Source organism: Perca fluviatilis, chromosome 15 (assembly GCF_010015445.1).
Source record: "Perca fluviatilis chromosome 15, GENO_Pfluv_1.0, whole genome shotgun sequence".
In the NCBI taxonomy this organism is placed as follows: Eukaryota; Metazoa; Chordata; class Actinopteri; order Perciformes; family Percidae; genus Perca; species Perca fluviatilis.
The window spans coordinates 2103249-2120697 of NC_053126.1; the positions used below are offsets into that span (position 1 = coordinate 2103249).

The following is a 17449-nucleotide window of genomic DNA, read 5'->3' on the forward strand; positions in this document are numbered from 1 at the left end:
ATATAGTTCTATTTTATAGCGATCGATTATCAGTTCCAAAAAATTAAATGTTCTATATTCTGTGCAAAATGTTCTATTAAAGAAAAGATAGAAAATAAATATTTGTGTGTGCTGTAAAGAGGTTAGAAAAAATGAAATCTGAATCGGCTAAAATCGGTATCAGCAGTTCCAACTCAATGGGAAATTGGAATCGGCCTAGAAAATTGAAATCGGTGCATCTGTATTCATTATCTCTACCGGTTGTAATTGTTACACATACAGTATATATCCATTTTTAACCAATTCACGGTGTTACATCCCTACTTTGCGTGCATTAATGTCCATGTTTAGGTGTCTATAAGTGTTAAGATTATTCACAAGAACAAAATGACCACTTTGTCAGTTTGCTGTTTAGTTTAAATAAAGCAGTGTAACTCCTCTGACACCTCACGTTACAGTTTGTTGTGTAATTTTTTTTCTTTCAGTCTTCCACAGAGAAATAGTGTCAGAGATGGGAGAGATGGGGGTCTTAGGCCCAACCATTAAAGGTGAGTCTGAACAGGAACACTGTTCACTACAGGTATGTTGCAGAGGCAGTAACACATATGTATATACCCGTTAGTATCTGTTGTCAGGGTTAGGGGTAGGGTTGAGAGAAATAAGCCTTTTGTGTACATAGAAAATGTCTTAGATCTTTGAGTTCAGCTCATAAAAAATGGGGCCAAAAACAAAAGTGTCGCATTTATTCATTCCTTCCAGAAAAATGCTGAGTTTTTTTGTGATTGTTGCGAGAAAAAATCCTTGATTATGCGGCACGTTTTCTTAAAAAATGCGATGGAAAATGCAGAATATTTATGCAGTTTTATGCGATGAAATTGCGGGAACTTGCAAAAAATGCCTTTTTTATGAAAAAGAGAAAAAAAGTGATTGGTTGGGACTGGTTTATAATTTTATTCAGTATAGTTTTAAATAATTTTTCTAATGATCGATACATTTTTAGTGATGTTGAATATACACAAAGAAAATGGAAAGAAAAACTGAAATAAAGTAGCGTTGGGTACCGCTACCAAATTTAACTTAATGGTACCCAAATTGGTAGAAAAGTTGAGCAGGAAAATCAAGTACTTAACTTGAATATATGTAGCTTAAAAGTTAAAGGTGAGGTGGTTAAATGTTAATTTGTTATTGCCAATAGTTCTGGACCTCTGACCTGGAATAAAAAAATCAAATGTCGACGCATGATGCATTTAAGACTCGCTGCCCTATACCCTATTCACACGGGACTAGTATTACCTCATAATACATCATTTAGAAGATTTAGAAATGACCCCCCCACGTCTGTGTTTCGAGTAGAGGGTGACACAGGAATCAATTGTCGCTCCCATCCCATCCCAAGCCCACGAAAATACTTTTTTTCATATTACCATTTTATTATCTGTATATTTGGAATTTATTTTTTTTAGTTTTTTACAGGTCTAGGTAACATGTATTACCTACAGGTCTAGGTAACATGTATTACCTGCAGGTCTAGGTAGCATGCATTACCTGCAGGCCTATAGGTAACATGTATTACCTGCAGGCCTAGGTAACATGTATTACCTGCAGGCCTATAGGTAGCATGCATTACCTGCAGGTCTATAGGTAACATGTATTACCTACAGGTCTAGGTAACATGTATTACCTGCAGGTCTATAGGTAACATGTATTACCTACAGGTCTAGGTAGCATGCATTACCTGCAGGCCTATAGGTAACATGTATTACCTGCAGGTCTAGGTAGCATGCATTACCTGCAGGTCTAGGTAACATGTATTACCTACAGGTCTAGGTAGCATGCATTACCTGCAGGCCTATAGGTAACATGCATTACCTGCAGGTCTAGGTAGCATGCATTACCTGCAGGTCTAGGTAACATGTATTACCTGCAGGTCTAGGTAGCATGCATTACCTGCAGGCCTAGGTAACATGCATTACCTGCAGGCCTAGGTAGCATGCATTACCTGCAGGCCTAGGTAGCATGCATTACCTGCAGGCCTAGGTAACATGTATTACCCGCAGGTCTAGGTAACATGTATTACCTGCAGGTCTAGGTAACATGTATTACCTGCAGGTCTAGGTAACATGCATTACCTGCAGGTCTAGGTAACATGCATTACCTGCAGGTCTAGGTAACATATATTACCTGCAGGTCTAGGTAACATGTATTACCTGCAGGTCTAGGTAACATGTATTACCTGCAGGCCTATAGGTAACATGTATTACCCGCAGTGGTAGGTGGCAAACATGTATTACCTGCAGGTCTAGGTAACATGTGTTACCCAGGTCTAGGTAAACATGTATTACCTGCAGGTCTAGGTAACATGTATTACCTGCAGGTCTAGGTAACATGTATTACCTGCAGGTCTAGGTAACATATATTCCCCGCAGGTCTAGGTAACATGTATTACCAGCAGGTCTAGGTAACATGTATTACCTGCAGGTCTAGGTAACATGTATTACCTGCAGGTCTAGGTAACATGTATTACCTGCAGGTCTAGGTAACATGCATTACCTGCAGGTCTAGGTAACATATATTACCAGCAGGCCTATAGGTAACATGTATTACCAGCAGGTCTAGGTAACATGCATTACCTGCAGGTCTAGGTAACATGTATTACCTGCAGGCCTATAGGTAACATGTATTACCCGCAGGTCTAGGTAACATGCATTACCAGCAGGTCTAGGTAACATGCATTACCTGCAGGTCTAGGTAACATGCATTACCTGCAGGTCTAGGTAACATATATTACCTGCAGGCCTATAGGTAACATGTATTACCAGCAGGTCTAGGTAACATGCATTACCTGCAGGTCTAGGTAACATGTATTACCTACAGGTCTAGGTAACATATATTACCTGCAGGCCTATAGGTAACATGCATTACCTGCAGGTCTAGGTAACATGCATTACCTGCAGGTCTAGGTAACATGTATTACCTGCAGGCCTATAGGTAACATGTATTACCCGCAGGTCTAGGTAACATGCATTACCAGCAGGCCTAGGTAACATGCATTACCAGCAGGTCTAGGTAACATGCATTACCAGCAGGTCTAGGTAACATGCATTACCTGCAGGTCTAGGTAACATGCATTACCTGCAGGTCTAGGTAACATGCATTACCTGCAGGTCTAGGTAACATGCATTACCTGCAGGTCTAGGTAACATATATTACCTGCAGGTCTAGGTAACATGCATTACCTGCAGGTCTAGGTAACATATATTACCTGCAGGTCTAGGTAACATGCATTACCTGCAGGTCTAGGTAACATATATTACCTGCAGGCCTAGGTAACATACATTACCACTGTAAGAAGGCAGAATCGCGACCTCTTCCAACTCACATCGCAAGTTGCATTTTAAGCTCCTCTTTTTTTCTGCTTGTGGAGACACTTCTGCTTTAGACTCGTATGTTTTTTTTTTTTATATCACTGCCAATAACTCAATCAATCAATCAATCAATCAATTTATTTATATATAGCACGCTTAAAAACAACCATGGTTGACCAAGGTGCTTCACAGGTTAAAACAACAACAACAAATAACTACTCTTCCTGTGTTTGATACGAAGGTTATGGCTGCGCTGGCACCAGCTACGTGGCCTACGGTTTGATCGCCAGAGAAGTAGAGCGAGTGGACAGCGGCTATCGCTCAGTCATGAGCGTGCAGTCATCCCTGGTCATGCACCCCATTAACGCCTACGGCACCGAGGAGCAGAAACAGAAGTACCTCCCCAAGCTGGGTAAGAAGGAAGAGAAATCACCAACAACAGTGTTTTGTCAGTCAGTTCATCTGTCACCTATAGAGAGGCGGAGTCCCTCCCCTTCCGGTGGACCACCATGGGACTTTATTTTGGGAAAAATATGTACCACAGTGAACGGGGAGTAGTCTCGCTTTGCCAGACCTTCCTCCACAGCGCTGCGGAAGGTCTGGCTAGTCCACACAGCATTCCTGGATGGGAGAAAAACATGCTCTGGTTAATGGGCATTTCTTTAAACCAATCACAATCATCGTGGGCGGGGCTAAGCTCTGGACGGAGCCACAGTGCCTCTGCTAAATAGTCTCAGGAAGGAACTTGTTTTGGTGGAACATGTGTACGTTCAAAAGTAGTTTTAGTCTGACTCGTGCAACAGGAAACTCAGATTGGACAGATAGTCTAGCTAGCTGTCTGGATTTACCCTGCAGAGATCTGAGGAGCAGTTAACCACAGTCCTCACAAATCCCCCGGAGGTTAGAACCCCAACACAGAGACAGAGGAAGGGGACGCACATCCGGCCTAAATGAGGGACATCTGGTGGAATTTCAGGCGGCACTGGAGCAATCCCAGAATTGGAACGTCGTGGATATAGACTAATTATTTGTAAAGTCCCATGGTGGTCCTCTGCCCCTCTCTATATGTACATTTAAATGGTTTTCAGTGATGGTTTTGTGCCAATCTGTTATTCAGATATTAAAGTGCTCATATTATGCTTTTCCCCCTTTCCTTTATTGTGTTATATGTATATATACAGTACAGGCCAAAAGTTTGGACACACCTTATTCAATGCGTTTCCTTTTTATTTTCATGACTATTTACATTGTAGATTCTCACTGAAGGCATCAAAACTATGAATGAACACATATGGAATTATGTACTTAACAAAAAAGTGTGAAATAACTGAAAACATGTCTTATATTTTAGATTCTTCAAAGTAGCCACCCTTTGCTTTTTTATTAATAAGGGAAAAACTTCCACTAATGAACCCTGACAAAGCACACCTGTGAAGGTAAAACCATTTCAGGTGACTACCTCATGAAGCTCATTGAGAGAACACCAAGGGTTTGCAGAGTTATCAAAAAAAGCAAAGGGTGGCTACTTTGAAGAATCTAAAATATAAGACATGTTTTCAGTTATTTCACACTTTTTTGTTAAGTACATAATTCCATATGTGTTCATTCATAGTTTTGATGCCTTCAGTGAGAATCTACAATGTAAATAGTCATGAAAATAAAGAAACACATTGAATGAGAAGGTGTGTCCAAACTTTTGGCCTGTGCTTTATATTTTTGTGCATGTTATAGGTTTACAAAGTGAAAAAGCCCAAAGTCCCCCCCCCAAAGGGACTTACCATCTCCAACAGAAACCACTGTTCACCAACTGCTCCAAACAGCTCTATTGTAGTCCAGCCTTTACTTCAGAGACTAACGTGGGTCACTTTGGAACACACGTTATAATGCTCGCCTAGCTGCTAGCGTAGCACGCCCTCATACTCTGCTTCTGACTGGCTAGTAGTCCTTACCTAGGTACTGTCAGGGCACGCCCTCATACTCTGCTTCTGACTGGCTAGTAGTCCTTACCTAGGTACTGTCAGGGCACGCCCTCATACTCTGCTTCTGACTGGCTAGTAGTCCTTACCTAGCTACTGCACGTAAGGACTACTTCCACAACAAAGATGGAACAGCAGTGAGAGGTCTCACTCTGTAGCTAAAACAGAGACCTGAACACAGGGTGAAAAGAGGAGCTTCAGCAATGTGCAGTACAACAAAAATATGTAAAACCTATTCTGGTACAACCTCTAAATGCAATTATGAACCTGAAAATTAGCATAATATGAGCACTTTAATGCATTAATCATAAAAACCCCCAGTGATGAGTGACTGAGCACTTGGTTTACTGTCGCTCCCAGCTCGCGGAGAGACTCTGGGCTGCTTCGGCTTGACCGAGCCGAACCACGGCAGCGACCCAGGCAGCATGGAAACCAGAGCCAAGTACAACCCATCCAGTCGCACCTACACTCTCACTGGCTCAAAGACCTGGTGAGTAGTGGACAATGAAATAATAATTACGAGATATGTTTCTTGAACAATGGAGACCGATTGTGTCATTGCAGGTTTTAATCCTCCTGTTGTCTTTGGGTCTAATTTGACCCATTTTCAAAAAAAATTCTATTTCAGAAATGTGGTTTTCTTTCAACCAAATTTCCAAAAATTAACACGCTCTTCTCAAGTAAAATGAAGAATCAGTTCACTACTTTCATTGATTTTGGGTGTTTTATTCAACAAGCAATTTGTTGTATTTTAAAAGAATACTGAAAGCAACAGAAAGGCAGAACTGAGTACACTCTAATATCTGTTAATTTATCGCAAGTAATATCGTTATCGTGATATTCAACAACGTTATTGCATATGGCATATTTTCCTCATATTGTGCAGCCCTAGCACGTACATACAGTATATATAAACATATGTATATGTTTATTTGTGTGCTGAGAGAGAGAGATACTTTATATATCATTTATATGCCATACAATATGGCATGTATTATCATAAATCAGGCTATTAATTTACACATTGAGAGCAGAAATTACATAATTTGTCCACATGGTGGAGCTCTTAAACACAGTTAAAGTGCTGTATGAAACTCACCCTATAACAGTGTTTCTCAAATGGGGGTACGTGTACCCCTAGGGGTACTTTGGAGGACTGCAGGGGGTACGTGACATTTTTTGCCACATTTGTCAAAGTTTTTGTCAAAGTTTTTGTCGCTGTTTTTGAAGTTTGTCACCTTTTTTTGAAGTTTTTGTTGTTTTTTTTGACCTATTCTTGGCTTTCTTCATTACTTTTTTCCACTGTCTTTTTTTGTCTTGAAAGTTTTTGTCACTTATTTGAATTTTTTGTCACTTTTTTCGCCCTTCCTTCTTTCTGCTGTTTTTTTTCAAAGTTTTTATTACTATTTTCGACCTATTCTTGCCTTACTTTCTACTGTCTTTTTCCAAGTTTTTGTCTCATTCTTCCATCAGCATCTAAACGTTTTCCAGGGTCCAAGGCTGTTGTTTAGTAAATCTATCGCTGACATCATCGCTGTATTGTTCCTTTTTTATAGAGACTTTTCTTTTCTACCAAAGATTATTCGCGCTGGTTAGGGGGGTACATGGTATAAAAACACTGTTTAAAGGGGGAACATTATTGAAAAAAGCTTGAGAACCACTGCCATACAGAATGGCATGTAGGATCATAAATCAGGCTATTAATTTACACATTATTAAGAGCAGAAATGACATAAGTTGTCCACATGGTGGAGGTCTTAAACACAGTTAAAGTACTGTGTGAAACTCACCTTATCATCCCCTTTGCTTCCACCCCCAGGATCACCAACTCCCCCGTGGCAGACATCGCTGTAGTCTGGGCCAAATGTGACGACGGAAAGATCCGCGGCTTCATCTTGGAGCGTGGCATGAAGGGCCTCTCGACGCCGAAGATCGAGGGGAAGTTCTCCCTGAGAGCCTCGGCCACGGGCATGATCGTCATGGACGAGGTGGAGGTTCCCGAGGAGAACCTGCTGCCTAAAGTCTCCGGCCTCGGGGTGAGTGGAGGGAAACTAGCAACTTTTCTTCTTTATAGAGTTTTAAACTAGTGCTGTCAAACGATTAAAATATTTAATCGCGATTAATGTCGTAGTTAACTCGCAATTAATCGCACATTTTTATCTATTCTAAATGTCCCTTGATTTATCTTTCGTCCCATTATTTTTTTTTTTTCTTATTTTAATGCTCTTATCAACATGGAAAAGTGAATCGGCTTGCTTTGTGCTTTTGTCGCCTGGCTTTGACGAGGGGAGGTGTGGGGGAATTGGCATCAGCTGTGTGCTCGGTCATCAGCTGTGTGCTGGGCCATCAGCTGTGTGCTCGACCATCAGCTGTGTGCTCGGTCATCAGCTGTGTGCTCGACCATCAGCTGTGTGCTCGGCCATCAGCTGTGTGCTCGGTCATCAGCTGTGTGCTGGGCCATCAGCTGTGTGCTCGACCATCAGCTGTGTGCTCGGTCATCAGCTGTGTGCTCGACCATCAGCTGTGTGCTCGGCCATCAGCTGTGTGCTCGGTCATCAGCTGTGTGCTCGGTCATCAGCTGTGTGCTCGGTCATCAGCTGTGTGCTCGGTCATCAGCTGTGTGCTGGGCCATCAGCTGTGTGCTCGGTCATCAGCTGTGTGCTCGGTCATCAGCTGTGTGCTAAATATCAGCTGTGTGGTTGGCCATCAGCTGTGTGCTCGGTCATCAGCTGTGTGCTCGGTCATCAGCTGTGTGGTTGGTCATCAGCTGTGTGCTCGGTCATCAGCTGTGTGTTTGGTCATCAGCTGTGTGGTTGGCCATCAGCTGTGTGCTTGGCCATCAGCTGTGTGCTCGGTCATCAGCTGTGTGCTCGACCATCAGCTGTGTGCTCGGCCATCAGCTGTGTGCTCGGCCATCAGCTGTGTGCTGGGCCATCAAGTGGTATTTCAGACTTGAAGTGCTGCAATGATAGCTCAGTTCACAACAAAACTAACCTAAACTTTCCATTCAGAATCTTATTGGGGTCCATTTCGGCATCTTGCGCTCGCCATCCACTCAAAACGTACCGTTAGCCTGCTACTCTTTGTCTGGCTCGCCAGCCCAAACCAGTGTGTGTGGCCTGTAGTTGTGTTTCTGGTCTAGCTAGATCCGGTGTGGTGTTGTAGTTTTTAACGTTACTAGTTGTTGCAACAGCATGTGAAAAAAACTACAAAGTTTGCTCGGCCAAAAAGTCTGTTAATCTCGCGATTAAAAAATTGACAGCGTTAAAATAGGTTTGCGTTTAACTGGCAGCACTATTTTAAAAATTCCACGCTACACACTGCTCATCTCATCACACCCCTTCTGCTGGTTCCAGGGTCCTTTTGGCTGCCTGAACAACGCTCGTTACGGTATCGCCTGGGGCGCTCTCGGTGCTGCCGAGTTCTGTTTCCATGCAGCTCGACAGTACACACTCGACAGGTCAGATGTCCAAATTGTCTGTGTGAAGTTATAGATTATGCTCTCAAAATAACAACAAAATGCACACATTTTTTGTTCGGTTTGGACAGTTATTTTATTGATAAACATGAGTATGATTTAAAAAGTAAAATTGTCAATTCACGCACACACTTGTCACCTCTGCATTAGGTCTGGGCCGGTTTAAGATTCTGCCCGTATGATAACCTTCAGCAAAAATATCACGGTTTCAAGGTATTGCGGTATTGCAGTTACAGCTTTAAAGTGCCCATATTATGAAAAAAACACTTTTTCTGGTGATTTGGGGTGTTCTTTTGTGTCTCTGGTGTTTCCACACACATACAAACTTTGAAAAAAACCCATCCATGGTGTTTTGAGTGAGATACGGTTTCTGAATGTGTCCTGCCTTCAGTCTCCTGGTGAGCTGGTCAAAATCGGCCTCGGACTGTGACGTCACAGTCCGAAATGAGCTGGCTAACCACAACCGTTAGCTCGTAGCGTTAGCGTTAGCCGGCTAATGCTACGTCGTTCTCAATAGCAAAGCACTGCTACAACACACACAAGTTCACCATAATCTACCAAAAGAACTACTAACATGTGCGCCCTCATTTAGAAGTCTCCCAGCTAATTCTGCCTTGTAACTGACCAAAGTTGGAGAAACAGGCTTTCTTTTACTGTCTCTAGAGTTAGCTAGCTGACATGCTCTACATCTGAGCTACTGCGCATGTGCGAGTGCAATCAAAGATAGTACAGAAGAAGAAGATGAAAAGAGGTCTCACTCTGTAGCTAAAACAGAAACCAGGTGAAAAGAGGATCTGCAGCAGTGAGAGAGAGCTGTGCAGTACAACAACAATATGGTGTTTTTTGAAAATTAAACCATGTAAACCTATTCTGGTAAAACCTTAAAATACAGTTCTGAACCTGAAAATGAGCATAATATGGGCGCTTTAATATGTATTATATTATATTATAGGTATTTTATTTTGAAACACACTGCACCGTGGCAGGGAGAGGGATTAATAAAGTGCACTTTCTGTTATCAAAGACTCAAAAAAACAGTATGACGGAAAATGTTAGTGGTTTTGAAATTGTGACTATTTCAAATGGCAGTAACTCAAATCAGGGGTGCACTGAATCCAGGATTGGGCTTCTGATTGGGCTGAATTTTGGGCTTTTTGACGGGGTTGGGTTTCCCGAACCCTACGCTTGCACTCGGCGCGCTACGCTGGTCGCCGTAGTAACGGCGCCGTTGATTACAGGAAGGTGTTTACGTAGGTGGAGCGTTCAATGCAGCAGGCTGTGAGGAAGTGGACATGGAACTGGTGAGCAGAAAAAGTTGTTGTTCGGCAGTACTTTCAGTCAAAAGAAGGCCATTCAAGTCCAGCTACATGTTCAATCTGTTCAATGCTGATTGGTCTGGTGGTGGCGAGGACCCTAAACTATACACAACATGGCCGCGCTGTTACAACATCTGGTACGAACATCTGAAAGAATACGAGTTGTGCACGAAGGAATCTCCAGACAGCAGCCAGAATGCAGCAACTTCAGGTACGGCAAAGGAAGGACAGTCCCTGTTTACTTCATTCATGTGTTCACTGGGTTCATGGACTGAGGATGGGAGGAGGAGGCAGCACAGTCTCAACCAGGGGGTTCGGCCGAACCCCAAAAATCTGGATTCGGTGCATCCCCTAGACCAAATTAAACGTTTTGTCACAAGGACCGACCAAATAAACCAATGCAGAGTTGACAAGTTGTGTGCAGGACTTTTCTTTTTTCTTTGGAAATGGATCATTTGGGGGAATGTATTCCCTGCAGCACAAAGCAGACAGAGCAAGTGGCGTGCATGTTGCTTTCTACTCATTTTAAACAAGAGTATAACGTATAATGTTTTTATTTTCTGTACCAGAATCCAGTTTGGCGTGCCGCTGGCAAGGAATCAGCTGATGCAGAAGAAGATGGCGGACATGCTGACTGAGATCACCATCGGCCTACAGTCCTGTCTGCAGCTGGGAAGACTAATCGATGCCAAAAAGTAAAAGACAACTTCACGATCTACTGGTGTAAACAGAGCTGTGTGACACTGTAATCAAATCAACATGACATCATGACGTAAACATACACGCCAACTTTCTAAAGCCAAGTGGCGTGTTATCTGTACGCATTTTGAGCTATCCGCATGTAATTTATGTCTACGCTGTATACAGCAGACGTAAACATACACGATACGTGGCAGATTTTCGCAATTTCATACTACTCGCTATGGCGTCAATTCATACGCAATCTCAAGGTAATGTACAGTACAGGCCAAAAGTTTGGACACACCTTCTCATTCAATGCGTTTCCTTTTTATTTTCATGACTATTTACATTTTAGATTCTCACTGAAGGCATCAAAACTATGAATGAACACATATGGAATTATGTACTTTGTGAAATAACTGAAAACATGTCTTATATTTTAGATTCTTCAAAGTAGCCACCCTTTGCTTTTTTTTATTAATAAGGGAAATAATTCCACTAATGAACCCTGACAAAGCACACCTGTGAAGGTAAAACCATTTCAGGTGACTACCTCATGAAGCTCATTGAGAGAACACCAAGGGTTTGCAGAGTTATCAAAAAAAGCAAAGGGTGGCTACTTTGAAGAATCTAAAATATAAGACATGTTTTCAGTTATTTCACACTTTTTTGTTAAGTACATAATTCCATATGTGTTCATTCATAGTTTTGATGCCTTCAGTGAGAATCTACAATGTAAATAGTCATGAAAATAAAGAAACACATTGAATGAGAAGGTGTGTCCAAACTTTTGGCCTGTACTGTAAGTCAATGGAGCCCAAACGGCGATTAATAAACACGCTAAAAAGTGAGTATGTGTCTTGATAACACACCACTAATGACATATGAATTGGCGTGTCATACATACGCCACTTCATGAGATCAGTCTGAATCAAATATAGAAATGAAAGTCGGTTAGGTAGTTCTGAAAGTTAAAGGTGCACTCTGAGTTCCTGCGTGGTTTCAGCGCGATTTCATTTTTGTCTCAAATGGTATGGTCATCTCTCATTGATCCGCTAGCTGCCTGGTCCCTGAACACACCGTGAAAGAGCCCGGTCTCTGGAGACGACACAGGGCTCGTAAACGTCAAACACACACTAGGGGGCACAGGCTGTGCACCGAAATACAACAAAGCACTCTAGCCAATCAGCAACAGGCGGCGACAGTTGATGGTCCTTATGACCTCCATAAGGAGAAGATTCCTGATTGGTCCATCTGAGCTTTCATTTTCTCAAAGGCAGAGCAGGATACCCAGGGCTCGGTTTACACCTATCACCATTTCTAGCCACTGGGGGGCCATAGGCAGGCTGGGGGAACTCATATTAATGTTAAAAAAAAAACTCATAAAGTGACATGTTCATGCCATGGGACCTTTAATATGTGTCCCTGCAGAGGCCTGTTCTGAGCCAGGAGAAACCTGGACCGGTTGACGACACCCCCCTTCGCCAAACTAACGCAAAAGAAATGTTTTTTTCTCACCAGAGCGGCCCCGGACATGATCTCCATGCTGAAGAGGAACAGCTGCGGTAAAGCCCTGGACATCGCCAGGCAGGCCAGAGACATGCTGGGAGGAAACGGCATCGCCGACGAGTACCACATCATTCGCCACGTCATGAACCTGGAGGCCGTCAACACGTACGAAGGTGAGAGGGGGGGAGGAACTAGGGCTGGGCGGTATGGAGGAAATCAAATATCACGATATGTTTGACCAAATACCTCGATATCGATACCGCAACGATATCGTAGTGTTGACTATTGACACTAGGGCTGCTCCCTCTTAGTGGATTAGTCGACTAATCGGTCGTTTTGGTCTTAGTCGACTTAGATTATACGATACGATATTATTGCGATTTTAAACATATTGCAGTATTCTGCGATATATTGCAATTATTACCTTTTTTCCAACTTCAAATTTTTCCCCAATTTCAAATGATGTCCCCAAAAGGAAACTTTGTAAACATCTGTTTTATCTAAAAAGATACATTGCTCTGTTTGTTCATCTCACTTCAATTATATTGCTGCAAAATCAGATTGTCAAGCAGACAAACTGACCAACACATATATAATAATAATAATAATAATAATAATAATAATAATAATAATAATAGATCCATACTTGGCGTCTGTGTATCGATACAGTATTGACATGGAAAATATCGCGATACTATGCTGTATCGGTTATTTCCCCCACCCCTAATATCCTATAGCCTTAAGCGTATTTCCCAAAATGTTGAACTACTCCTTTCGTGAATTAATGGTTTTGTTGACGGGTCGATCGGTACGTTGATGAGTTGTCTTTAGGGCTGCTCGCCCTTAGTCGATTAATCGACTAATCGGTCATTTTGTCAACTTAGATCTCTTTAGTCCATTAGTCATGTTTTATGCTGTTTTCATGCTGAATGACTTATTTCCAAGAAACATACGAGCTCATCTCTGGTAAACACAAGAATTAAAGTGGTGACTCTTTGTGGAGAGACTCAGATTTACAGATCTGTCGATTAAATCAACTAATCGATGAGTCGATACAGTTGAATGAGCGTTAGTCGACTAAGAATTTCTTCAATCGAGCACAGCCCTAGTTGACACTACTGACGATTTTTGATAAATAATCATCAGTAATGTGGATATAATGACTAAGTGGGTAAAGGTAAATAACAGTTACAACTGTAAGTGCTGAAAATGACATCACTTTACTGTAATGCAGCCTTTAAAACCAGGAAAAGACACTTATGCCATATGACGATATTACAATATCCAAAATCTAAGACGATATCAAGTCTCATATCACGATATATCAATATAATATCGATATATATTGCCCGGCTCTAGGAGGAACTGTTTAAAACTGAGGCTACATTTACATTGCTACGTTTTGGTTTAACAACCAATATCATGTGGCCGGGTTGGTTCAGTGGGTAGAGCAGGCGCACATATGTTTAGAGGTTTATGCCTCGATGCAGAGGTCCACTCTGTTCGACTCCGACCTGTGTTGATTTGCTGCATGTCTTTTTTTTTTTTTTTTTTTTTTTTTTTTTTTTTTTTTCCTTTTTTTTTTTTTTTTTTTTTTTTTTTTTTTTTTTTTTTTTTTTTTTTTTTTTTTTTTTTTTTTTTTTTTTCCTAGCTGTCCTGTCCATTAAAGGTGGAAAAGCCCAAAGAATCATCTTAAAAAATAAATAAATATATATCTTTTGCTAGGTTTCCCCCCTCTCATTCCCCCTGCTCTGGTGTTCCCCCCTCTCATTCCCCCTGCTCTGGTGTTCCCCCCTCTCATTCCCCCTGCTCTGGTGTTCCCCCTCTCATTCCCCTGCTCTGGTGTTCCCCCCTCTCATTCCCCCTGCTCTGGTGTTTCCCCTCTCATCCCCCTGCTCTGGTGTTCCCCCTCTCATTTCCCCCCTGCTCTGGTGTTCCCCCTCTCATTCCCCCTGCTCTGGTGTTCCCCTCTCTTCCCCCTGCTCTGGTGTTCCCCCTCTCATTCCCCTCTGCTCTGGTGTTCCCCCCTCTCATCCCCCGCTCCTGGTGGTTCCCCCCTCTCATCCCCCTGCTCTGGTGTTCCCCCTCTCATTCCCTCTGCTCTGGTGTTTCCCCCTCTCATCCCCCTGCTCTGGTGTTCCCCCTCTCATTCCCTCTGCTCTGGTGTTCCCCCTTTCATTCCCCCTGCTCTGGTGTTTCCCCTCTCCATTCCCCGCTCTGCTGTTTCCCCCTTTCCCCTGCTCTGTGTTTCCCCTATCTCCCCTGCTCTGCTGTTTCCCCTCTCATCCCCCCTGCTGTGCTGTTCCCCCCTCATTCCCCCTGCTCTGGTGTTTCCCCTCTCATTCCCCCTGTTCCGGTGTTCCCCCTCTCATTACCTCTGCTCTGGTGTTCCCCCCTCTCATTCCCCCTGCTCTGCTGTTTCCCCTCTCATTTCCCTGCTCTGTGTTTCCCCCTCTCATTCCCCCTGCTCTGGTGTTTCCCCCTCTCATTCCCCTCTGCTCTGGTGTTCCCCCTTCTCATTCCCTCTGCTCTGGTGTTTCCCCCCTCATTCCCCCTGCTCTGGTGTTTCCCTTCTCATTCCCCCTGCTCTGGTGTTCCCCCTCCTTCATTCCCTCTGCTCTGGTGTTCCCCTTCTCATTCCCTCTGCTCTGGTGTGTTCCCCCTCTCATTCCCCTGCTCTGCTGTTTCCCCCTCTCATTCCCCCTGCTCTGGTGTTTCCCCCTCTCATTCCCCCTGCTCTGGTGTTTCCCCCTCTCATTCCCCCTGGACCTCTGCATCGAGTCTATCAGTCTATGTGCGCCTGCTCTGCCCACTGAACCAACCCGGCCACTTTTTTAAACATTTCTGTCCCTCTTTTCAATGCTTTTTTATTCATGGTCAATAAACTAAATTTAAATGACATTATACCTAATTTTTTGAGTTAAAAAAAAAGCACAATCCATCCATACATCTAACTTATTTTGGGGGAATTTTGGTTGAAAGAAACCCATATTTCTGATATGAACTGTTATAACAGGGCAGATTTGAGGGGTAAATGAATGGAGAGAGGGTATTCTATCCCACCTGTGTCTCACCTGTTGACGCTGTGTGGTCCTGCAGGTACCCACGATATCCACGCTCTGATCCTGGGCCGAGCCATCACAGGACTGCAGGCCTTCACTGTGGACAAATAGACCCCAACAACACAAACCTGCTCTCAGAAATACTGAGTCACGAGTCAACGCTGCTGCAGTTTGAAGATTGAAGATTTGAAGAATAAATTCTCATCTGTATAGTGACGTTGTTTGTTACCAATCAGCTTTCTAGAACACATATATATATATATATATATATATATATCCGAGTGCTTTATTGTGAGAGAAAGAAGCAAGTGTCTGAACTTGGTGACTTTTGCAAAGTGTAATTAATTCAGAAGTTGATTTTTCAACTTAAAAAGGGCTATTTTTGATACTCTTACTCAGAAATTTCTTCTCAGAGTTGTATAGAAAAAGTCAAATCCATTGTTGATACTGTTATTATGAAACATAAAACAGCATAAATGCACTACACTTGTTTTGGGATTGCATGTGAAGCTTTGTGTCGTTTCTGATTTGTTCCAATTAATCTTGTCATTGTGTAATTGGTGTAAAAGTACACAGATGACAAGATTGTATTGTGATGTAAAAGAAAACAGGAAGGGTCACACAGAAAATAATTATATTACACAAAATCAAAGCATATCGAGATACAAGAATGACAAACTCTTTATGATTTTGGGTCACATCTCTGAAAAAGAAGTCATTTTTAGTCAGTGAACAAGCTTCCTCAGTCATTTGTTTTTAAACTTGAAGCAAAATACAATTTGTTTCACGTATGTTAATATCAAATATATATTATATTAAGATCCATGGCTGCAACTAACGCGATTAATGTGTGGATTATTTTCTGGATGAATGGATTAGTTGTTTCGGTCTCTAAAGTATTAGAAAATGGTGAAAAATGTGGATCAGAGTTTCCCAAAAAGCCCAAAATGACATCATCACATCTTGTTTTGTCCACAACTCAAAGACATTCAGTTTCCTGTCCCAGAGGAGAGAAGACACTAGAACAATATTCACATTTAAAGAGCTGACATCAGAGAATTGTGACATTTATTTTCATAAGAAATAACTCAAACTGATTCATCGATTATCAAACTAGTTGATTAATTTAACAATAGACGACTAGTTGATTAATTTAACAATAGACGACTAGTTGATTAATTTAACAATAGACGACTAATTGATTAATTGATCTTTGCAGCTCTAATAAAAACGGGGGTTTCTGGCTCCATCACTCACTATGTTGTTGTATATCTGCATGGTTTGCCAAAAGGTCAAGGATGTTGATCAGTAAATCAGATTAAATAAATAAAAAGTTATTTAAGTTTCCCCAAATGTCTCTTTCATCTCTCGCTTAGAAACCTTCTCTCTCCATCTCTACCTCGCTTCACGTCCTGGACGACTAAGGAGACATAAGCGCCACAAAATGTTATCATGATGGCCGACCTGACCTCCTGGGTTGGAGGGCGGGCAGTCTGACTCAGTGACCAATCTGATTGGTGGAGAGCTAACCAGGAAATGGCGAGCGGGATGAGCGTGACTAGAGTCTCTCAAAATCTGATGAAAATCTGTTAAACTGACCTTTGTTGATCTGAAATGAAGACAGATTCAGACACTGCACGGCCTATTTCTCTCTTCAAACGTCTTCAGAGGGCGCCTGGTTAGCTCACCTGGTAGAGCAGGCGCCCATATATAGAGGCTTACTCCTCGACGCAGTGGCCGTGGGTTCGACTCCGACCTGCGGCCCTTTGCTGCATGTCATTCGCCCTCTCTCTCCTTTCATGTCTAAGCTGTCCTATCCAAATAAAGGCCTAAAATGCCTCGTGCATACGCAGAACGTACGCTCAAGTCGGCGTCTCTTCGGTGTGTTCTGAGGCACTTTTTGGACCTCGGGGAGACTGATCGGTCCGACTGGCTTTCCTGCCGACAGCCGGCCGTCTGGCTGGTGTTTTCTGAGCCTTTAGGAGATGTAAGCAGTGGCAGGGCGACTAGTGCAGCCACCAGGGGAGACTGTGTTCTACAGTGTAGACGAAGTAAGTTTGGCCAAACAGTCTTCTCAGTACGG

General features: G+C 42.6%; 1 protein-coding gene across 1 annotated transcript in view; it reads left to right on the plus strand.

Annotated features, from left to right (window-relative positions):
• Positions 1-15875, plus strand: part of LOC120575157 (glutaryl-CoA dehydrogenase, mitochondrial-like) — a 27647-nt gene extending 11772 nt beyond the window's left edge. Inside the window, exons 5-12 of the mRNA XM_039825806.1 lie at positions 465-527; positions 3586-3756; positions 5681-5810; positions 7140-7356; positions 8677-8780; positions 10684-10809; positions 12317-12477; positions 15404-15875. Coding sequence (XP_039681740.1) covers positions 465-527; positions 3586-3756; positions 5681-5810; positions 7140-7356; positions 8677-8780; positions 10684-10809; positions 12317-12477; positions 15404-15477 — 1046 coding nt within the window. The 3' untranslated portion in view covers positions 15478-15875. The remainder of the gene's footprint in view (positions 1-464; positions 528-3585; positions 3757-5680; positions 5811-7139; positions 7357-8676; positions 8781-10683; positions 10810-12316; positions 12478-15403) is intronic.
• Positions 15876-17449: the final 1574 nt, after the last annotated feature.